Source organism: Bubalus kerabau, chromosome 13 (genome assembly GCF_029407905.1).
Source record: "Bubalus kerabau isolate K-KA32 ecotype Philippines breed swamp buffalo chromosome 13, PCC_UOA_SB_1v2, whole genome shotgun sequence".
Taxonomy (NCBI): domain Eukaryota; kingdom Metazoa; phylum Chordata; class Mammalia; order Artiodactyla; family Bovidae; genus Bubalus; species Bubalus kerabau.
Genome location: NC_073636.1, coordinates 37001113 through 37026494, shown reverse-complemented (window position 1 = coordinate 37026494; position 25382 = coordinate 37001113). Strand labels below are relative to the sequence as shown.

At 38.6% G+C, this 25382-nt stretch overlaps 1 protein-coding gene across 1 annotated transcript in view; it reads right to left on the bottom strand.

Annotated features, from left to right (window-relative positions):
• The window catches only part of ODAD2 (outer dynein arm docking complex subunit 2), a 156643-nt gene that overhangs the window by 58009 nt on the left and 73252 nt on the right, over positions 1 to 25382 (bottom strand). Inside the window, exon 16 of the mRNA XM_055544025.1 lies at positions 902 to 1016. Coding sequence (XP_055400000.1) covers positions 902 to 1016 — 115 coding nt within the window. The remainder of the gene's footprint in view (positions 1 to 901; positions 1017 to 25382) is intronic.

Genomic DNA, 25382 nt, shown 5'->3' with positions numbered 1-25382 from the left:
AATATCATTTATATTTTTAAAAAATTTTTGGACCTTATATAGTAGGATTATATTGTATCTCTGCTTCTGAAACTTGCTTTTATTTTGGTCAGGATGTTCATGACATATACTGATATCGATGCCGACATTGCTGAAGTGCATTCATTTTTTTTTGCTGCCCTGGCTGACATATGACCGTGCTGTCATCTTGTCATTCATTTCCCTATAGGCTGACATTTGAGGTGTTTTTATTTTTCCCTCTTTTGTTGTTATAAAAAAACAGTCCATTAACCAGTTTGTAATAAGTCTTTTCTAAGTATTAGTATATATCACAATTCACTTTTTACAATTACTTCTAGTCACAAATTTTAGGAAGATAGAGGCATGTTAAATTTATTACAGGAAGTAAGTGCTTTCTGTAAAAATACTCGACAGAGAGAAATCTCTAGACTTTACATCTAGTCTTTATTAACAGATAAGAAAAGTGCAATGCATGACATTATGTGACTTTTTCAAGGTAACAAAGAACTTAGTGATTTTTCATAGTAGTCAATCAGGCAGTAAGTAAGATAGAGGTTATCTTGGGCTTCTGAAAGTAGCAGTAATGTAATTTTTCTTTTCACCCAAGAGGTAAGAACAGTGTACTTTCCTTCCCCTTGATGTACCCGCGGTATTTGTTTCAATCCCACCAGCCAGGTAGGACATGGTAAGCTCGGCCATCTTAGCCCAGTTTCATGTGACATCTAAAAACTGACCAGGAAAAGGTATTGCTCAAAAATTATTTTGGCACAAAAGTTCAGTATTCTTTTTCGCAGGTAAAAATCTGACCATAAAGAAGTGAAAAGCAGCTGGTGACCTGTGGTAACGTCATTCACCATGGTATTGAGATTCTAGGATGGACTGACTAGCGGTCTCTTCTTACCTTTGCATTCTGGATGCAGGGACAGAGGGCCCAAGCTGCACTGGCCTTCACGTCCGGGTGAGGATTTTTTAGCAGGGACCACAACAAACGAACTCCATCTAAGCGATCAATTATCCTATCGTGAAACAAACAATTAAAAACCCAGAGGTATATACTGTAATTAGTACATGAAAATAAAATTTAAATGGCCTATCCACACAGTTCTAATTATTTTTTTCTCCTTTTGACATTTTGCTTAGCTATTTTTTTTTTCCAAAACTTTAACAACAGCAGGGACTTAACATGCTGTTGATTTGTCAGTTCTCTGATTTCAGTTTTACACTCGTGATGCAGAAAGCAAGCTCTATAATAATTATGATTCTCATAAACTAAAAATCAAGCCATGTAATTTTTTAATTAGCTGTATACAGTCTGTTGCCTGAATGCAAAAATACTGGTTTCTTTCATATAGTAACATCTAAATACTTTCCAAGACAAATATTTACGCCTCAAAACTGTGCAGTTACCTTTTTTATTTGGTCTGTGTTTAATTGACTTACCGTACGGCATGACATATTTTAAACTCCTCCAGTCCTAATCTAGCACTAGGAATTAAAATCATTACGCCACACTGCCTCCTTTGTTGGGCAGCAATAACACGTAACTTGTTTTCCATGTGCTTGCTTCCCAGAGAGACTAACATTGCAGACTGTGTTATAATTACTTAAACACACTGTAATCAAAATATCTTCTTGACTAGCTGAAAAATGAATTATCATCAGAGTCATCTCCACACCATCTGTCTTCTGTTTATACATCAATCAGTCCAGGGAGCATAACCTCGCATTAAGGTCTGTTGAGTACTCACAGTTGAGAAGAAGGCCAAACAAAACTTAATATCCTTTACAAACATGGCTTTGTTCAGAAAGATACACTAAACTATGAGCAGATGGAAAAAGATAAAGAATATCAAAATTCCTTTGACTTTAAACCTTGAGTTAAATACATGTAGTACTTAGCCACAGATAGAATAAATACTCCTAGCTTAGTGCTATTCAATTTTTTTCTTGAAAATTGACTAAAAATAATACTACATTACTTTATTATCTGAGTTTGCCAGGAAAAAAAAAAAGTATTATTCAAAAGGTTCCAAGTTGGATATAAGTTTTCCATAACCTTAAAAAAATTGGAAGTGCAAATAGCTTATAGTAAAATATAAACTATCTCTTTAAAAGATGATCTTTAATGAGAAAAAGTACATTGAGAAAGTGTTTTAACCCCATGTTTAACTAAATAATTTTCTAAAACTAAAGCTCTCTGTCACTATCTTGCTAAGGGAAATTAAAGTTTTTATTTCTCAGTTTACAGGAAGTATAAAGAAAGATGGTGAATACACTGTACTTCACAATGAAGGATTTACTTTACCAACTTAAAAAAGCTTACTGTTTTACACATGCCACTGAAAACATAATTAATGGAGATCCCTGGGTCTCTATGTATTTTTTTTCACGTGTGATTTCCCAAAGAACAATAGTGAATGATAATCTGTCCTACTCTCTCACCAATGTAGTCAGTACTAATATTTGCATTAGGAATATTCAGCCATACAATGCAGGACATAGCTTGTCATTAGAGTGGAAGTCATTAGGATGGCACACATTTTCAGTTATAAAGAGGGATAATTCAACTTTGGATCCCTACCCCAGGCAAAATTTCACAATTAACAATAAAAATTCACTGTTCATTCTAAAACCAGATATACTGTCTTTAACTGTCATCCCAAACCCTAGACAATTCCTCAGCTGCTTAGTTACAATGGATGAGGACTGTGACCTCATTACAGATGACTTAAAAGATAGCATGGTACAGAGTAATTACCTGAGATGAGGAAAACATTAAAAAAACAAAAAATGCAAACAGAGGAACTAACAAAGTCAAGGGCAGCAAACTTCAGAGTTTAATCTTGTTCCTCCATTTCCCTCATCCTCTGGATTGAGTCACACTGTGGATTTGCTTCACAGTAAGTCAAGCGTCTCCCCTACTTCTTTCTCTCCCTGCCAGCACCCTAACTGTAGTCTCTGTTACCTCATATGGAGATAGCTACAGCAGTAACTTGGTTTTGTGTCTTCAGTTTCTCTCAATTCCAATCCATCCTATAGATCCCTATAGAATGGAAATGAATCCTGCTGAAAGAGTATTTTAGAGCTTCTGCAGTATCTCCTTGCAAGCAAGGCCCCAGGGATATTCATTCTGTCCATCACACCAGCCAACACATTCAATTACTGCTTGGTGAACAGTTCACAACTGAGAGATCACTCCTAGGGGACAGTCTCGGATGGCTTCCCACTGCCTGCATGGTATTTACACCCCAGTCTTGAACTCAGTATTTAACATTTCCAATGAGCGGGTTTATTCCTCCCAATTCCCTATATTCAGGTGTTTGCTCATAAAACTCTGTGGCCACCTACTAAACACTAAGTGCTGAGCATACAGAAGTAACAGATACACTCAATTCTGGTTGCTCAGGGTAGTTAAATTGTATAAAGTCACAGAAAGCAGTGAATTTGTAAATACCAAATCATTGCTCTCTGGGGAATATGAAGTTTTGTTCCTAAGAGCCTCTGGTGAGAATACTTTCATTAACTGATCAACATATAATCTTGTTTTATGTGTATTTCTGTTTAAAGACACTTTTCTTAATAATTCTTTTTTGATTCATTAACACTGAACCCACGAGCAATCCAGCACACACATTTTTCTCTGTAAGGCACATGGCAGTCTTCTTGTACTTTGGCATTAGGCTTAGGGGCCATTTCAAACAGGAAGATCACCAGCTCAAAGCACAAAAATGCAAAACATGTGGCACTAAATACTATGAAGAGGACACATTTACAAAAGGAGAGCGGAAACAAGAAGGCAGAGTATGGCCGTGTTCAACTCCAGCTGGAAACACATGCATGGAATAAATGCAAAAGTGCTATAAGGATTAATTAGGGGGATCACAAATACGTTTCTGCAAGATATGAATACAAGAAGAGTGAAGTGAAGTCGCTCAGTCATGTCTGACTCTTCGCGACCCCACGGACTGCAGCCTCCCAGGCTCTTCTGTCCATGGGATTTTCCAGGCAAGAGTACTGGAGTGGGTTGCCATTGTCTTCTCCAAGAATACAAGAATAAAGGCTCTGCAAATAAAAGGGATTTTCACTGTCCTTCAGGAAACTGCAGTCTAGTGAAGGTGATAAAGAGACCACTGCAATCTATTCTGGTAAATGCTATAGGACAGTGGTCCCCAACCTTTTGGCACCAGGGACTGGTTTCGTGGAAGACAATTTTTCCATGGACCAGGCGTTGAGGGGATGGTTTCAGGGTAATTCAAGCACATGACATTTATTGTGCGCTTTATTTCTATTATTATTACATCAGCTCCAACTCAGATCACCAGGCATCTCAGATCCCAGAGATTGGGGACCCCTGCTAAGAGATGTGGGCATCAGGTTCCACGTGAACACAGAGGGGAGACACTGGTTAACTCACAAGTCACAGAGATTCTCCCAGCTCTAAACCTTTTCCCACACCACCTCCATCTTTCGCTGTGACAATGCATATTTTAAGGTCTACAATAAAATCTCTCCTCAAATCCTCTGGCTGCTTCCTCCTCTGAGAGCCTTTTGAGTTTTGCTGCCCTCGTTTCTGGCTCTCATCATATACTGCTTTGCAGTGTGGTCATGTGTGTATGCATCTTATCTCCCCAAGTGCCGTGTAATCTCCTTGACAGCAGGAATCTGCTACTGCCCACCATGCTTAGCGCACGTTCCTGAGCCAGTGAATACTGGTTAAATGGACCTGAAACAGAAGTCTTTGCCTACTCCTTTTTTTGCTGAATCAAAAATCTCTCCCAACACAAATACACTCATTTTTAACCTCATACTTGAAAAGCATATGTTCAAATTCAAAATCTAACCAGTAAATTTTTATTTGGAGTTCCTTCTAGGTTGAAAGTGTATTTTCATAGATCTTCTTTACAACTTTATTGCTTTTTGAATATACAATGATGGGCTTATAGGTGGTATTAATTATACCACTGTCCATTTTCAATGGACACAGTGTAGTGTCTCCTTTCGTATAGTTCTTTAACTTTACTAGTATCTTGCTCTGATTTCATTTCCAACAATATGTTAACTCTTCCTGTTTTTATTATCAGTAGAATTTTACATTAATACTTTGATATTATAAAAACAAAACTGAATAACATGTTTCCAAAATCTTCAGGTTTATCATAGAAATCAAATTGTGGGCTGACAAAATAGCAGTTCTCAAAAGATGAATACATGTTCATTGACTCTTTATAAAAAGAAAAAAACACAAGAAAACACACAGCGGCTTGTTATGAGTCTCAGTTTCATTTGTTATGTTAACTCTTGTCAGGATTGTTAAGAAGTCTGGCTGGCTTGCCTGCCCACCAAGGCCACATATACGAACAAATGTGGACAGTCTGCACCCACATGGCCAGTATGGCTGAAGTTGCAGAATTTCTGTCTGGCAATGCCAGTACATCTATTTTGAAACCATAATTTGGCATCGTGTCTAAAAATGTCATAATATTTGCAAATTATGCTGATAAATACCATTGTCAGACAATGGCTCAACCTAAATGCGGTTAGCCTGAAAGAACATGATGTTCTCAAGCCACATTATAAATTGCAACTGAAATCTATACATTTTAAAAACCACGTTGGTAATTCTGCAAAAATGGAAACATAAATGCAGGTCAGAATTAATGACTGTGAAAAAGCTATGATTAGAAAAAATTTAACATTTTTATAAAAATTCTCAAAGTTTTAATGTTTCTATCTCTATGTATTCTTTTAAAGAGACTGCTGCTGCTACTGCTAAGTCGCCTCAGTCATGTCCAACTCTGTGCGACTCCATAGAGGGCAGCTCACTAGGCTCCTCTGTCCCTGGGATTCTCCAGGCAAGAACACTGGAGTGGGCTGCCATTTCCTTCTCCAATGCATGAAAGTGAAAAGTAAAAGTGCAGTCACTCAGTCGTGCCCGACTCTTAGTGACCGCATGGACTGGAGCCTACCAGGCTCCTCCATCCATGGGATTTTCCAGGCAAGAGTACTGGAGTGGGGTGCCATTGCCTTCTCCGTTAAAGAGACTATAGGAGACCATATAGGCAGCTGTGTGGCACTGGAGCGGCAGCTGTGTGGCCCTGGAGCAGCTGTGAAGAGATAACCCACGTCCAGGAGCAAAGGAGAAGCCCCAGCAAGATGGTAGGAAGGGTGAAATTGCCTTTAGAATCAAACCCCATACCCGCCAGAGACGCTCAGAGGGCTCAAAAAATACCTTGTCCACACCAGGACCCAAGACCCCACAGAGACTGAGACAGAACTGTGTTTGGTTGTCTTCTGTGGAGGTATGGGTCAGCAGTGGACTGCTGGGGGCAGGGGCTCTGGGTGCAGTAGACCTGGGTATGGCATAAGCCCTCTTAGAGGAGGTTGCCATTAACCCACCATAGAGCTGCCAGAACTTACATAGGGCTAGGGAAACAGACTCTGGGAGGACAGAAACAGAACCCCTGTGCACCAGGACCCAGAAGAAAGGAGCCGTGACCCCACATGAGACTGACCCAGATAGACTTGCCCATGAGTATCCAGGAGTCTCTCGCAGAGGCATGGGTCAGCGGTAGCCTGCTGCAGGGTTGGGGGCACTCAGTGCCGAAGTGCGTGCATGGGACCTTTTGAAGGAGGTCAGCATTATCTTCATTACCTCCACCATAGTTTGCCCTCAGGTCAAACAACAGGGAGGGAACATAGCCACGCCCATCAACAGAAAATTGGATTAAAGATTTACTCAGCATGGCCCTGCCCATTTAAATAAGACCCAGTTTCCCCCTCAGTCAGTCTCTCCCATCAGGACACTTCCATAAGCCTCTTATCCTTCTCCATCAGAGGGCAGACAGACTGAAAACCACAATCACAGAAAACTAACCAAACTGATCATGTGGACCACAGCCTTGTCTAACTCAGTGAAACTATGACCATGCTTTGTAGGGCCATCCAAAACAGACAGGTCATGGTGGAGTGTTCTGACAAAACGTGGTCCACTGGAGAAGGGAATGGCAAATCACTTCAGTATTCTTGCCTTGAGAACCCCGTGAACAGTATGAAAAGGCAAAAAGATAGGACACTGAAAGATGAACTCCCCAGGTCGGTAGGTGCCCAATATGCTACAGGAGATCAGTGGAGAAATAACTCCAGGAAGAATGAAGAGACAGAGCCAAAGCAAAAACAACACCCAGTTGTGGATGTGACTGGTGATGGAAGTAAAGTCCAATGCTGTAAAGAGCAATACTGCATAGGAACCTGGAATGTTAGGTCCATGAATCAAGGCAAATTGGAAGTGGTCAAACAGGAGATGGCAAGAGTGAACATTGACATTTTAGGAATCAGTGAACTAAAATGGAATGGAATGGGTGAATTTCACTCAGATGACCATTATATCTACTACTGTGGGCAAGAATCCCTTAGAAGAAATGGAGTAGCCATCATAGTCAATGAAAGAGTCCAAAATGCAGTACTTGGATGCAATCTCAAAAATAACAGAAAGATCTCTGTTTGTTTCTAAGGCAAAACATTCAGTACCACAGTAATCCAAGTCTATGCCCCAACCAATAATACTGAAGAAGCTGAAGTTGAATGGTTCTATGACTGGAATGCAAAAGTAGGAAGTCAAGAAACACCTGGAGTAACAGGCAAATTTGGCCTTGGAATACGGAATGAAGCAGGGCAAAGACTAATAGAGTTTTGCCAAGAAAACGCACTGGTCATAACAAACACCCTCTTCCAACAACACAAGAGAAGACTCTATACAGGGACATCACCAGATGGTCAACACCGAAATCAGATTGATTATATTCTTTGCAGCCAAAGATGGAGAAGCTCTATACAGTCAGCAAAAACAAGATCGGGAGCTGACTGTGGCTCAGACCATGAACTCCTTATTGCCAAAATCAGACTTAAATTGAAGAAAATAGGGAAAACCACTAGACCAGTCAGGTTTGACCTAAAACAAATCCCTTATGATTATACAGTGGAAGTGAGAAATAGATTTAAGGGCCTAGATCTGATAGATAGAGTGCCTGATGAACTATGGAATGAGGTTCGTAACATTGTACAGGAAGACAGGGATCAAGACCATCCCCATGAAAAAGAAATGCAAAAAAGCAAGATGGCTGTCTGGGGAGGCCTTACAAATAGCTGTGAAAAGAAGAGAAGTGAAAAGCAAAGGAGAAAAGGAAAGATATAAATATCTGAATGCAGAGTTCCAAAGAATAGCAAGAAGAGATAAGAAAGCCTTCTTCAGCGATCAATGCAAAGAAATAGAGGAAAACAACAGAATGGGAAAGACTAGGGATCTCTTCAAGAAAATCAGAGATACCAAAGGAACATTTCATGCAAAGATGGGCTCGATAAAGGACAGAAATGGTATGGACCTAACAGAAGCAGAAGATATTAAGAAGAGATGGCAAGAATACACAGAAGAACTGTACAAAAAAGATCTTCACGACCCAGATAATCATGATGGTGTGATCACTGACCTAGAGCCAGACATCCTGGAATGTGAAGTCAAGTGGGCCTTAGAAAGCATCACTATGAACAAAGCTAGTGGAGGTGATGGAATTCCAGTGGAGCTATTCCAAATCCTGAAAGAGGATGCTGTGAAAGTGCTGCACTCAATATGCCAGCAAATATGGAAAACTCAGCAGTGGCCACAGGACTGGAAAAGGTCAGTTTTCATTCCAATCCCAAAGAAAGGCAATGCCAAAGAATGTTCAAACTACCACACAATTGCACTCATCTCACACGCTAGTAAAGTAATGATCAAAATTCTCCAAGCCAGGCTTCAGCAATATGTGAACCGTGAACTTCCTGATGTTCAAGCTGGTTTTAGAAAAGGCAGAGGAAACAGAGATGAAATTGCCAACATCTGCTGGATCATGGGAAAAGCAAGAGAGTTCCAGAAAAACATCTATTGCTGCTTTACTGACTATGCCAAAGCCTTTCACTGTGTGGATCACAATCAACTGTGGAATATTCTGAAAGAGATGGGAATACCAGACCACCTGATCTGCCTCTTGAGAAATTTGTATGCAGGTCAGGAAGCAACAATTAGAACTGGACATGGAACAACGGACTGGTTCCAAATAGGAAAAGGAGTACATCAAGGCTGTATATTGTCACCCGTTTATTTAACTTATATGCAGAGTACATCATGAGAAACGCTGGGCTGGATGAAGCACAAGCTGGAATCAGGACTGCAGGGAGAAATATCAATAACCTCAGATATGCAGATGACACCACCTTTATGGCAGAAAGTGAAGAGGAACTAAAAAGCCTCTTGATGAAAGTGAAAGTGGAGAGTGAAAATGTTGGCTTCAAGCTCAACATTCAGAAAACGAAGATCATGGCATCCGGTTCCATCACTTCATGGGAAATAGATGGGGAAACAGTGAAAACAGTGTCAGACTTTATTTTTGGGGGCTCCAAAATCACTGCAGATGGTGATTGCAGCCATGAAATTAAAAGATGCTTACTCTTTGGAAAGAAAGTTATGACCAACCTAGATAGCATATTCAAAAGCAGAGACATTACTTTGCCAACAAAGGTTTGTCTAGTCGAGGCTATGGTTTTTCCAGTGGTCATGTATGGATGTGAGAGTTGGACTGTGAAGAAGGCTGAGCACCGAAGAATTGATGGTTTTGAACTGTGGTGTTGGAGAAGACTCTTGAGAGTCCCTTGGACTGCAAGGAGATCCAACCAGTCCATTCTGAAGGAGATCAGCCCCGGGATTTCTTTGGAAGGAATGATGCTAAAGCTGAAACTCCAGTACTTTGGCCACGTCATGCGCAGAGTTGACTCATTGGAAAAGACTCTGATGGTGGGAGGGATTGGGGGCAGGAGGAGAAGATGAGATGTCTGGATGGCATCACTGACTCGATGGACGTGAGTCTGGGTGAACTCCGGGAGTTGGTGATGGACAGGGAGGCCTGGTGTGCTGCGATTCATGGGGTCGCAAAGAGTTGGACACGACTGAGCGACTGATCTGATCTGATGAAAACCTACAAGACCTTCTAGAACTAACACCCAAAAAAGATGTCCTTTTCATTAAAGGGCACTGGAATGCAAAAGTAGGAAGTCAAGAAATACCTGGAGTAAAGGGCAAATTTGGCCTTTGAATACAGAATGAAGCAGGGCAAAGGCCTACAAAGTTTTTCCAAGAGAATATACTGGTCATAGCAAACACCCTCTTCCAACAATACAAGAGAAGACTTTACACATGGACATCACCAGATAGTCAATACTAAAATCAGTATGATTATATTCTTTGCAGCCAAAGATGGAGAAGCTCTATACAGTCAGCAAAAACAAGACCGGGAGCTGACTGTGGTTCAGATCATAAACTCCTTATTGCCAAATTCAGACTTATATTGAAGGAAGTAGGGAAAACCACTAGACCATTCAGGTATGACCTGAATCAAATCCCTTATGACTATACAGTAGAAGGGATAAATAGATTCACGGTATTAGATCTGATAGACAGAGTGCCTGAAGAACTTTAGATGGAGGTTCATGACATTGTACAGGAGACAGTGATCAAGACCATCTCCAAGAAAAAGAAATGCAAAAAGGCAAAATGGTTGTCTGAAGAGGCCTTACAAATAGCTATGAAAATAAGAGAAGTGAAAGGCAAAGGAGAAAAGGAAAGATATACCCATTTGAATGCAGAGTTCCAAAGAATAGCAAGGAGAGATAAGAAAGCCTTCCTCAGTGATCAGTGCAAAGAAATAGAGGAAAACAATAGAATTGGAAAGACTAGAGATCTTTTTCAAGAAAATTAGAGATACCAAGGGAACTTTTTATGCAAAAACGGACACAATAAAGGACAGAAATGGTATGGACCTAACAGAAGCAGAAGATATTAAGAAAAAGTGGCAAGAATACACAGAAGAACTATACAAAAAAGATCTTCATGACTCAGATAATCACGACGGTATGATCACTCACCTAGAGCCAGACATCCTGGAATGTGAAGTCAAGTGGGCCTTAGGAAGCATCACTATGAACAAAGCTAGTGGAGGTGATGGAATTCCAGTTGAGCTCTTTCAAATCCTAAAAGATGATGCTGTGAAAGCACTGCACTCAATATGCCAGCAAACTAGAAAACTCAGCAGTGGCCACAGGACTGGAAAAGGTCAGTTTTCATTCTAATCCCAAAGAAAGGCAATGCCAAAGAATGTTCAAACTACCACACAATTGCACGCATCTCACACGCTAGCAAAGTAATGCTCAAAATTCTCCAAGCCAGGATTCAACTTTACATGAACCATGGACTTTCAGATGTTCAACCTGGATTTAGAAAAGGCAGAGGAACCAGAGTCAAATTGCCAACATCCACTGGATCATTGAAAAAGCAAGAGAGTTCCAGAAAAACATCTATTTCTGCTTTACTGACTATGCTAAAGCCTTTGACTGTGTGGATCACAAGAAACTGTGGGAAATTCTTCAAAAGATGGGAATACCAGACCACCTGACTTGCCTCTTGAGAAATCTGTATGCAGGTCAAGAAGCAACAGTTAGAACTGGACATGGAACAACAGACTGGTTCTTAATTGGGAAAGGAGTACATCAAGGCTGTATATTGACACCCTCCTTATTTAACTTATATGCAGAGTACATCATGAGAAATGCTGGGCTGGAGGAAGCACAAGCTGGAATCAAGATTGCTGGGAGAAATATCAATAACCTCAGATATGCAGATGACACAACCCTTATGGCAGAAAGTGAAAAAGAACTAAACAGCCTCTTGATGAAAGTGAAAGAAGAGAGTGAAAAAGCTGTCTTAAAACTCAACATTCAGAAAACTAAGATCATGGTATCTGGTCCGATCACTTCATGGCAAATAGATGGAGAAACAATGGAAACAGAGACTTTATTTTAGGGGGGCTCCAAAATCACTGCAGATGGTGACTGCAGCCATGAAATTAAAAGACACTTGCTCCTTGGAAGCAAAGTTATGACCAACCTAGGCAGCTTATTAAAAGGCAGAGACATTACTTTGGCAACAAAGGTCTGTCTAGTCAAGGCTATTGTTTTTCCAGTAGTCATGTATGGATGTTAGAGTTGGACTATAAAGAAAGCTGATTGCCAAAGAATTGACGCTTTTGAACTGTGGTGTTGGAGAAGACTCTTGAGAGTCCCTTGGACTGCAAGGAGATCCAACCAGTCCATCCTAAAGGAAATCAGTCCTGAACATTCATTGGAAGGACTGATGCTGAAGCGGAAACTCCAATACTTTGGCCACCTGATGCAAAGAACTGACTGATTTGAAAAGACCCTGATGCTGGGAAAGAGTGAAGGCAGGAGGAGAAGTGCACAATAGAGGATGAGATGCTGAATGGCATCACCGACTCAATGGACATGAGTTTTAGTAAGCTCCAAGAGTTAGTGATGGACAGGGAGGCCTGGCGTGCGGCAGTCCATGGAGTCACAAAGAATTGGACATGACTGAGTAGCTGAACTGATCTGATAAGAGACCAAGTACCGCGGTAGTCCTCGTCATGGAGAAGAACTCATTCTCAATAAGTGTTAAGTGGAAGTTAGTCATCATTACAGTCGTCAGATACTAGCGCTGTCATAGTGAACCTCGACTCAAGTGCTTTCACTAAAAAACAAAAATAGAAACAGGTAAAGTGGCTTAACTAGTGCTGTATAATGTATTTATTGTATAAGCAAATAAAACAATTTATCTTTTCTTACTATCATGAAAAAAAGGCAAATGGTTTAGATGGGTGCATTAAAGACAGGTGAGGGAAGGTTCACTCAGAGCAGAAATAAAATGAACCATGCAAATGTTCATATGCGTGGTCACATTCATATAACCACCCTTCTGGATATAAAAGAATAATTTTGTAACAGTGGTCTGAGGAAACTATAAACATCCCTAAACATTTGGAATAGTAAAATAAATTCTTTCTCAAAGTAGTTAGACATTGTAAATCATTACTGGATACATTTACATTTGTATCTGTATTTGAGGGGCTTTATGATTATGACTTATATGACTGTGATCATATGATTATGATATGTATTATCACTACAGGGGGCTTTCCTGGTGGCTCAGATGGTAAAGAGTCTGCCTGCAATGCAGGAGACCTGGGTTCAATCCCTGGGTAAGGAAGATCTCCTGGAGAAGGGAATGCTGCTGCTGCTGCTGCTGCTGCTAAGTCGCTTCAGTCGTGTCCGACTCTGTGCAACACCATAGATGGCAGCCCACCAGGCTCCCCCGTCCCTGGGATTCTCCAGGCAAGAACACTGGAGTGGGTTGCCATTTCCTTCTCTAATGCATGAAAGTGAAAAGTGAAAGTGAAGTCGTTCAGTCGTGTCCGACTCTTAGCAACCCAGTGGACTGCAGCCTACCAGGCTCCTCCATCCATGGGATTTTCCAGGCAAGAGTACTGGAGTGGGCTGCCATTGCCTTCTCCGGAAGAAGGGAATGGCTACCCACTATTCTTGCCTGGAGAATTCCATGGACAGAGGAGTCTGGCAGGCTACCGTCCATGCGGTCACAAAGAGTCAGACACAACTGAGTGACTAACACTTTCATTTTTTCTTTTCTTCATGATTATGACTAAGTGGATACTCTTCAAAAATAACAAAATAGACAAAGGAATAAATTTAGGAGTAATCAACACCTAAGTGTGTATCCTGTTTATTGAAAGGGCATAAGAACTGTGGTGTTGGAGAAGACTCTTGAGAGTCCCTTGGACTGCAAGGAGATCCAACCAGTCCATCCTAAAGGAAATCACTCCTGAATATTCATTGGAAGGACTGATGCTGAAGCTGAAACTCCAATACTTTGGCCACCTGATGCAAAAACTGACTCACTGGAAAAGACCCAGATGCTGAGAAAGATTGAAGGCAGGAGGAGAAGGGGACAATAAAGGATGAGATGGTTGGATGGCATCACCGATTTGATGGACATGAGTTTGAGTAACCTCCAGGAGTTGGTGATAGACAGGGAAGCCTGGCATGCTGCAGTCCATGGGGTCACAAAGACTGAGTGACTGAACTGAACTGAATTGAAACTAGATAATTATAAATCATGTATTCAAATACCAGGACTACTACCTAAAATCACGATATTGGGCAAATATTTAATCTCCTGAAACTTGAATTTCCTCATCTATTAAAGTCAGGTCATATTACCTTACTAATGAGATATCCAATATAATTACAAATATATATGCAATTAATGTTAGTTTCATTTCCGAGGTTAATAAACATGCAGATAAACTTAGATTGATCTGTGACTCTATCTATATCCAGTAATTAGGCTAAGTCAAGTTTTAAAGTGCATATTTATTCAGAGTATACTATAAACTTACTAATATACACTAGAAATATAAAGTATTGAACCAAAAAATTCTGATTTTATTCAGGCATACAGCCTCACTTGAGTATATGAGCATTACGTTATCAGTAGAAATAGGAAAGATAATATAGTTGATTTGGATTTGAATTCAATTAAATAAATTTGCATTGACATTCTATGTGATCAGTGAAATAAATGGTTCTACTTTAAACAACAAAGATTTATCATACACTATTGATTAGAATATTGCAAGAGTTCCACATTTTAGTGGTGAATTTAAATCCCTATTTCAACTTCATCAGGAATGTCAGAATTATACTCATATAGACTAAGAGAAATGAAAGAGGCATTTGTAGGCTAGGAAGGTGAGCAGACAGGGAAGGAGGCAACGTGGGCAGAACCAGAGGGACAAACACTTAGAAATGGAATCACTAGGTAAGGATTCTATATATTTTAAATTTAAATATGTATCAACAGACTATCTTCCATAAAAGTTATGTTAATTTGATTCCCATAAAGAGATCATGAGAATACTAGTCACCATCAGCTATCTTATATTTTACCATTCAATTAAGTGCAAAAAATCTTATTTTTTCCCTTCCTTCTCAATATGAAGAATTTCAAACCAACTTAAAAGAGTTTTCTTAAAAACAGTAAAATAAGCACCAATAGACACAGCCTTCAAAATTTGATCTAGTTGTGTCATCTATCAATACGAGTATTCATTTTTTTTAACTGTTTACAAGTTACAGATACAACAGCGTATAAATAAAACATTCACGTTTCAAAAATAAGCACAATCTTTTGCACTATCATTATACTATTCTTACATTTAAGAAAGGAAAAAGTAATTCCCTGATATAATCAAATATCCAGCTCAGATTCAAATATTCCCAATTTTCAAAACTTTCTTTGGAGCTTTTAAAAAAGCAAATGAAACCTGGATTCAAATAAGGATCATACACTATGTTTGTGATATATCTATTTAGTCTCTTTTAATCTAGAATATTTTTTTATGGCACTGACTCTTTTAAAAGATGAAGACTGCTGTAGAAAATCCCACCGTCTGGGTTTATCTGGTTGCTTCCTCAAGGTCTCATTTGACTTTCCCCTCTTAATCTCTGTGACTTTCCTGGTGGCTCAGACAGTAAACTGTCTGCCTGCAATGCGGGAGACCCGGATTCAACCCCTGGGTTGGGAAAATCCCCTGGAGAAGGAAATGGCAACCCACTCCAGTATTTCTGCCTGGAAAATCCCATGGACGGAGGAACTTGGTAGACTACAGTCCATGGGGTCACAAAGAGTAGGACACAACCACATTTAACACATCTAACCTACTGAACATTAAGCTTAGCCTGTGCGCATGCATGCTCAATCGCTCCAGTCTTGTCCAACTCTTTATGACCCTGTGGACTGTAGCCCAGCAGACAGCTCTGTCCATGGAATTTCCCAGGAAAGAATACTGGAATGGGTTGCCATTTCCTCCTCCAGGGGATCTTCCTGACCCAGGGATTGAACCCACATCTCCTGCATTGCAAGTGGATTCTTTTACCACTGAGCCACCTGGGAAGCCCTTTTACCCTGTTAGAAGGACTAAATTAAAAAAAAAAAAAAGGAACACTAAATGTTGGCACCAATGGGAATGTAAAATTGTACAACCACATTTGAGTACTATCTGGGAGTTTTTAATAAATTTAAACTTCTACCCAATGAATCAGAAATTCTACTCCCAGAACAGGCAAAACTAACCTATAGTGAAGGAAATGAGACAGTGGCTGCTTGGGGTTAGGGTGGGGACTGACTGGGAAATAGCATGAGTGCACTTGCCTGGGTGAAGGACATGTTTTACATTTTCTTTTGGCTGGTGTTTACATGATTGTATACAATTGTTAAAATGCATCAAACAGAACAGTTAAGTATTAAAATAACCTATAATTTTGAACAAAAAAAATCAGACAAAAATAAACACATACTACATGCTTCCATTTGTTCCCAAATAGAAATAAAACAGAACTATACTTTACAGGGAGGCATTCTCAAGTGTAAAATGTGTAAAACACGGCAAGATAAAAATTACCATAAAAGGTAAGAGTGGGCTCTCCCCAGCCTGCAGGGAGGTGGGCACGGGGTAGGCTGGGAGAAGGACAGGCAGCTAGGGGGTCTTGTAGGGTGACAACAATATTCTGCTTCTTGGCTTGGGTGGCAGGTACATGAGTCTTCCCTTTTTAAAATTTACTGATATATACACTTGCTAATGTATACAGTAATGTATACATGTACTTTATGTACACAACATTTTACAAATCAAAAGCTTAAAAAATGTGTTTTAACTTCATTGTAAACACACACACATACTCTCTCATACACAGGAAATAGTACTGAACAATTAATTTATTCAGCTACTGAACTTATGCACATGTCACAACTGGATGAATAAGATATATAATGCAGATAGATAAAATCCATATAACCCTCAATTAAACATCCTCAGAGCTTGTTTAAAATGAGAAAACTAAGACTCAGAAGATAAAATGATTCACATAATTACTTTTCATGTGGCATTTCAGTATCTCAGATTCATATACTTTTGCAGATATGTATATATTCATATACATATGCAGATGAGAAACAAATAACCAAAAAATGTAAAATGGAAGGAAAAATATTCTTAATGTCACAAACATATGAAACATAAATTCTATTCTATATCTTGCATAAGCCCTAAAAGGTCATAAGGACTGGTTTTGTGGTAAATGAAATTTCTGAGCGGCCTGTTTGTATGCAAACAAGCATAGCTTTATTTTTTCTCCCCTTTTTAAAAAGAACAAATAAACCCAATGTAAAAAAAAAAAAAACTATGTAAATGCAACATAATTATGTTTAAACCACAGAAGACAGGAAATTTAGAGTTACAGATTCCATGGTAAGTTTTAATTCTATCCTTGTGTATATGTTTTATAAAAGAGTCTTTCATTACATGATCACATAACACTGGACTATGTAACAATCAGTTCAGCAAATGTTTGTTTTATAATGTGTGGAAGGAAAATATTTTATAGGATAAATTGTAGGAAATTAGCATATTATTTAGCAAAATTGTTATGTAAAACTTCTTAAAATCTTGGGCATTTACAGAATATTAATATAAATATTTTTCTTGATTATCTTCTAAAAAACATGAAATTTAACCCTTTTGTAGGCTCAGTAGTAAAGAAGCTGCCTGCAATGCAGGAGCCACAGGAGACGGGGGTTTGATCCCTGGGTCTGGAAGATCCCCTGGAGGAGGGCATGGCAACTCACTCTAGTATTCTTGCCTGGAGAATCCCATGGACAGAGGAGCCTGGTGGGTTACAATCCATGGGGTCGCAAAAGAGTCGGACATGAATGAAGTGACTTAGCATGCATGTAGGCAGACACTTACAGTTGAAAGCTGATCTGTAGGTTTAAGGTTATTCTTAAGTAATAAAAAACTTGAGACATTAGAACTTTAGCATGTTTTGAATCATGTATGGCAGGAATTCTGTCTTAAAATTAACAGCAGAGACTGAAGTAAACCATGAGGATATATAAGTTCCTATTAAGTCCGAAAAACAGCCTTTATCATCACTGTTGGCATTTGCCAGGGCTCCTGACAACTCATGTACCTGAAATTTGACTTTTTCAAAGGGAGAAAAAAGCATTTATCCTGATTTTTCTGTAACTAAAAAGCCTCTTGATGAAGGTGAAAGAGGAGAGTGAAAAAGTTGGCTTAAAACTCAACATTCAGAAAACTAAGATCATGGCATCTGGTCCCATCACTTCATGGGAAATAGATGGGGAAACAGTGGAAACTGTGTCAGACTTTATTTTTTGGGGCTCTAAAAACACTGCGGATGGTGACTGCAGCCATGAAATTAAAAGACGCTTACTCCTTGGAAGGAAAGTTATGACCAACCTAGATAGCATATTCAAAAGCAGAGACATTACTTTGCCAACAAAGGTCCGTCTAGTCGAGGCTATGGTTTTTCCAGTGGTCATGTATGGATGTGAGAGTTGGACTGTGAAGAAAGCTGAGCACCAAAGAATTGAGGCCTTTGAACTGTGGTGTTGGAGAAGACTCTTGAGAGTCCCTTGGACTGCAAGGAGATCCAACCAGTCCATTCTAAAGAAGATCAGCCCTGGGATTTCTTTGGAAGGAATGATGCTAAAGCTGAAACTCCAGTACTCTGGCTACCTCATGCGAAGAGTTGACTCATTGGAAAAGACTCTGATGCTGGGAGGGATTGAGGGCAGGAGGAGAAGGGGACGACGGAGGATGAGATGGCTGGATGGCATCACTGACTCGATGGACGTGAGTCTGGGTGAACTCCAGGAGTTGGTGATGGACAGGGAGGCCTGGTGAGCTGCCATTCATGGGGTCGCGAAGAGTCGGACACGACTGAGTGACTGAACTGAACTGAACTGAACTGAATTCTATTTCAGGTTAACCAAATGATTAGCAATGAACTCTAAGATAAACCTGGAGATGCAGGTAAAAGAATTAGATCATAAAGGTAAAGAAAAATTTCTCAAAGCCTCCAAGCAAAAAGATCAAAAAACTCACAAAGAAAAACAAATTTGACTAATATCACAATTTTCACAAGAAAGGTATGAAGTAAGGCAACAATGAAGCAGACTTTTTTTTTAATTCAAAAAAGAAAATGGAAACCAAGAATTTTATATCTAGCAAAGCTGAAATAAAGAGAAGAGCAAATATAACAGAATATGAATAATTATAAAATATATTATGAGACCAAACATCAATGAGTGTATGTGGGTTTACCTCGATCATTAAAAATATGTTTAATTTGGTGTACAAAGCAAGACCCATCTATAGACTACATAAGACAGCACACCTAAAAGAAAGTGGTTTAAGAAAGACTAAAACCAAAAGGCAGGCCAAGATACTCCCAGAAATGGAAAAAATATGAGAGCAGGGGTAAAGATTCTTATATCAAAGTAGAAATATCAAGCCAAAACTCATTAAACATGACAAAGAAGAGCTCTTGAAGTATTAAAAGCTATAATTCACAATGATTAGAACATTTATGCACCAAATAATATAGAGCCTGCCTTTAAGAAGCAAAAGCTATATGAGCTGTAAGACAACACACGTAGAAGCACGCTAATAATGCCATCACGTCCAGTATGAGACAGATCATGTGCGTGAAAAATAAATAGTAAGGATAGAGGGCGGAGAAGGCAATGGCAGCCCACTCCAGTACTCTTGCCTGGAGAATCCCATAGACGGAGGAGCCTGGTAGGCTGCAGTCCCTGGGGTCGCGAAGAGTCGGACACGACTGAGAGACTTCACTTTCACTTTTCACTTTCATGCATTGGACAAGGACATGGCAACCCACTCCAGTGTTCTTGCCTGGAGAATCCCAGGGACAGGGGAGCCTGGTGGGCTGCTGTCTCTGGGGTCGCACAGAGTCGGACACGACTGAAGCAACTTAGCAGCAGCAGCAGCAGCAAGGATAGAGGGCTTATGTAACATAATGAAACAGATCTTAAGAATATACATCAGATTCTACCCTCTGTTGTATATTCTTAACATCTGTTTCATTATGTACCCTCTGTTGACCTCTGGTGGCTCAGGCGGTAAAGAGTCTGCCTGCAATGTGGGAGGCCCAGGTTTGATCCCTGGATCAGGAAGATCCCCTGGAGAAGGAAATGGCAACCCACTCCAGTATTCTTGCCTGGAGAATTCCATGGACAAAGGAGCCTGGCAAGCTACAGCCCATGAGGTCCCAGAGAGTCAGACATAACTGAGCAACTAAAACTTCACTTCACTTCTAGCCTCTGTTGAAAGGGAATATATCTTCACCCAAAGCACCTATAGATGTTTTGTAAAAATTCATCTTATAGTAAGTCATAAAGGAAACACCAGTATGTTCCATAAAAAGTAGAAATAAAGCACTCTGAGTAAATTGCAACATAATAAGGAATAAGAAATAGCTAAAATAAGCAAAAAATAAAAAGCTTCCCTTTTGTGGAATTAAAAAAAAATTCCATTAAGCAACACATGGTCTAAAGGGAAAATACAAACTGAATTTAAAGAATTTCTTAAAAATAATGACAATAAAATCACTACATATCAGAATCTACAAGGGACATTTAAAGATGTGTCAAAGAAAAGTTCATAGCACAAACTACTTTTATTATTATAAAACGAGGGAATTCCCTGGAAGTCCAGTGGTTAGGAGCCCACATTTCCACCACAGGTGGCCTGGGTTCAATCTCTGGTCAGGGAATTACAATTCCACAAACTACACAGCACAGCCAAAAAAAATAAAATAAAATATCTTCTAAGCTCAAAAAATTAGAAAAATAGTTACAAAATAAATTCTAAAAAGACAACATAAAGAAAAAAGAAATTTATGAGGTAGAGAATAAAAGCACAGTATATCTAATTAATAAAATTTTTTTCAGAAAAAATCAAAATAGGGGAACTATACTAGATAATTTGATCAGGGAAAAAACAGAAGAAAGCTCACACACACAAACATAAATAGACAAGTGGGAAATAACCATTAAAAAAAGACAAAGTTTAAAAATCATAAGACATTGCTTTTCAGATCACTGTTTAAATAAATTTGATAATGTAAATGAAATTGATCATTTTATGAGGAAATGCAGATTGCCAAAACTGAACGCATTCGAGTAAAAAGCATAAATGGATCAGATTTCATAGAAGAACTAGAGGAAACCAATAAAGAACTAATAAAACACATACAGATTGGGCCCACATGACTGTACAGTATACTTCTACCAAACCTTTATCCCATTGTTCAATAAATTATCCCAGAGCATTGAAATAAAAGAAAACTTCGTAATTTCTTTTTAAAGCAGGTATAATACTGATATCTAAATTTGATAAAGATAGTCTTTTTAAAAAAGAAAGGAAGGAAAAGAATAGACCAAAATTAACTTGATATCATTATGGAAATACTAAGATTAGCAAACAGAATCCCATACCACATTAAGAAATCAGCACATCATGACCAAGTGAAACTTATTCCCAGAATGCAAGGTTGGTGCAGTGTTTGGAAACCCATGAGTATTATTCATGATGTTGATAGATTTAAAGGGAAAATCATACTGGAGCAAATGGAGCATAATCTCCATAAATGCTTAAAAAGATACCTGAAAAAATTTAATACCTATTTCTTTTTTTTTCTATGAAAAGTCTTTTCGATGCCTATATATGACTTAAAAACCACTCTTCAAAAATAAAAATTAAGAGGTTTTGAAAAATATGATAAAATGTATATACCTTAGTCCTCAAGACATTATTTCACCTAATAAAATAGCACTAAAGGCATGTCCACTAAAACCAGTACTCTCCATTACTAGTCAGCATCGTGGTAGGAAATCAGCTAATGAAATCAAACAAGAAATCAATCTAAAGAATAAGAATTTATAAAGACATAAAACTTCCTCAGGAATATCCTAGGGAAGAATTCAGCAATTTTTAAAAATTAAGCCATGGAGAAGGAAATGGTAACCCACTCCAGTATTCTTGCCTGGAGAATCCCATGGACAGAGAAGCCTGGCAGGCTACAGTCCACGGGGTCACAAAGAGTTGGACACAACTGAGTGACTTCACTTACTTACTTAGCAAGTATATTAATCTTTGTGGGTTATTTGGTCTTTGTCACAACTACTCAACTCTTCCATTTGTAACATTAAAGTCACCAAAGACAATACATAAATGGATGAGTGTGAGTATGTTTCAATAAAACTTTATTTACAAAAACAGGATTTGGTCCATGTGCTATAGTAAGTCAACAACTGTGCTAGAGAATCAATAATAAAGTGAACTTGATAAGAGAATTCTGTTAGGTAGCAGCATATAGAATTAATACACAAAATTCAATAGTTCTCATAGAGACAACCAATTGAAGTACATAATGACAGTGAAAAAAAATTATACCACCAATAAGGAAGATTAAATACTTGGGAATGAACTGAACAAAAAAGGACAAAATCCACATACCACACTCTTCAAATTCTAAAACATTAGCCTTGAACAAATAAAATGTTTCTATAATTTCACCATGGTGTGTAGGATGTTAAGGGCATATGGGAACTCTCTATTCCATGCATTCTATATTCTTGTGACTTTTCTGTAAGTCTAGTGTTATTTCAAAATAAAAGTTTAGTTGGTGGGAATGTAAATTTGTGCAGCCGCTATGGAGAACAGTATGAAAGTTCCCTTAAAAACTAACAATTGAGCTATCATATGATCCTGCAATCCCACTCCTGGGCATACATTGAGACAAAACTATAATTCAACAAATCATGCACTCCAATGTTCATTGCAGTACTATTCACAAGAGCCAAGACGGAGAAGCAACCTAAACATCCTTTGACAGAGGAGAGGGTAAGGAAGATGTGGTACATATATACAATGGACTATTACTCAGCAATAAATAGAACAAAATAATGTCATTTGCAGCAACATGGATGGACCTAGAGATTATGATACTAATTAAAGTAAGTCAGGCAGAGAAAGACAAATATTCTATGTTATTACATGTGGAATCTAAAAAAGAATGATACAAATGAACTTATCTTTACAAAACAGAAACAAACTCACAGACATGAAAACAGTGTCATGGTTACCAAAGGGAAAGGAGTGGGAGGGATAAATTAGGAATTGGGAGTAACATATACACACTACTACATATAAAATAGATAAACAACAAGGATCTATACTCAATATTTTGTAATAATCTATATGGGAAAAGAATCTGAAAAAGAATATATATTATATATATATATATATATATATATATATATATATATATATATACACAAACGAATCACTTTGCTATACACCTGAAACTAACACAACATAGTAAATCAACTATAATTCAATAAAATTTTTTTTAATTTTCTAAAGGTAAGTAAAGAGCCTGAGGTATGGAAAAGAAATTTTAGATGTTTAAGTTTTTAGCTTCAATACTTTTTAGTCATTTGAAATTTTATAGTACTTTATGAGAAAGTTACATTCCCCAAAACATAAGCATTAACAGTTTTTTGCAACGTTGGTGTGATTTTTATATACTTGAAGGACAAATTACCTCCAGATGAATTCTGTACATATCAAATAGGCATTAACAAGTCAACAAAAAAAGAAAATCCAGCATGAATAAATCTACTTTTTCATGAACCTAATACATCAGGATACCGGCTGTTCATGTCAGGTCCTCAGGAAGGGCATAATTAATATGAAACTATTTATACTGAGTCTTTAAGTAGTCTGATGTACTGAGAAAAGTCAGTAGAGTTTTCTGAAATCACTGGTGTCTTAAAAACAATTTTTGGTTCAGTAGCTAAACTTTTATTTTTAACATGTTTTGAATTCTTACTGAAAAATAGATATGGGAAGAGAATTGTGCATTCTATCACAGAGCTAATAAAACTCTGCTATGTGTATAGATGTTCACCCTAATATGCCACACCTAAGTTTTGGCCACAGCCACAGACATCTCAAAAAACAACATAAAACTGCTAATCATTAAAACAAGTTCCTAGCCTATGAATTATTTAAAGCTTACACAAGAGAGAGGTATTTGTCATTTCCTTACCATTTAACTTGAAGCTTGAAGACTCAATAAATCCTACAAATCTAGCAATAATAGCCACGTCTGAAATATGACACCACATGTAATGCTGTTGGATCCTTACCAAACTTAAAACACTGTTTTCTAAAACTGACTTTGTGTGCTTCTAAAAATATCTGTAAGAAAACCATATCCACAAGTACAAGAGGGTTCATCAACCTCCTTGTTGCACAAGAAAGAACAGTTTAGTCTTTATCTTATGAGACTCTCACAGAATTTGACACTTTTGACCACATTTCCCCTTAAAGGCTCTCTTCCCTTTATTTTTTTCAGTAACTTGTTCTTCTGGCTTCCCTCACAGCTGGGGCTGTTCCTTTGCTATTTCTTTATAGGCACCTCTTCTCTGGTCCACTCATTCTTCTTAGAAGATCAGGTTGATAGGATTCTGTTTTTGTCTTCTTTTCCCTTTTCTTTCTCTTCCTCACAACCTCACATAGATTCATCACTTAAGTTGCCAAATGTTCATACTACTACATGCCCAACGCACATTCTATCCTAAGTTTTAGACATGAATGAATATCCAATTGACTAGTTATCATCACCACAAAACCTCAATGTGTACTGAATGTAACTGAATTCATCATTCATTTCGTGTACTTATAAATGTTCGCTGAGTGCCTATCCTGAGCCTGGGACTGGGTTAGACAATGAATGTACCATGATGAACAAACTGGCTTTGTTTCTGCCCTAGTGAAGTTCATTCTGCCTTCACCATTCCTCCAGCTACATCTCCTATATCAGTAAGTGGTACAAACATCCATCTCATCTTTTCATAGTTATTCAAGTCAGAAACCTAATTATCACCCATGACTCCTCCCTCTTCTTTGCAACTCATGCTCAGTCATTCACCCGGTTTTATCTATTCTCTTATTGTGTTCTTCTTTAATCTGTCACTGAGAGTTGGACTGTGAAGAAAGCTGAGCACCGAAGAATTGATGCTTTTGAACTGTGGTGTTGGAGAAGACTCTTGAGAGTCGCTTGGACTGCAAGGAGATCCAACCAGTCCATTCTAAAGGAGATCAGCCCTGGGTGTTCTTTGGAAGGAATGATGCTAAGGCTGAAACTCCAGTACTTTGGCCACCTCATGCGAAGAGCTGACTCACTGGAAAAGACTCTGATGCTGGGAGGGATTGGGGGGCAGGAGGAGAAGGGGATGACAGAGGATGAGATGGCTGGATGGCATCACTGACTCGATGGACGTGAGTCTGAGTGAACTCCGGGAGTTGGTGATGGACAGGGAGGCCTGGTGTGCTGCGATTCATGGGGTCGCAAAGAGTCGGACACGACTGAGCGACTGAACTGAACTGAACTGAATCTGTCACTTTTTTATTCTTTAGTATTATATTTTATATTCCATATGCTTAGTGTAAACCACCTTCACCTCTGGCCCACAATGGTTTCCTAAATAAGCTTCA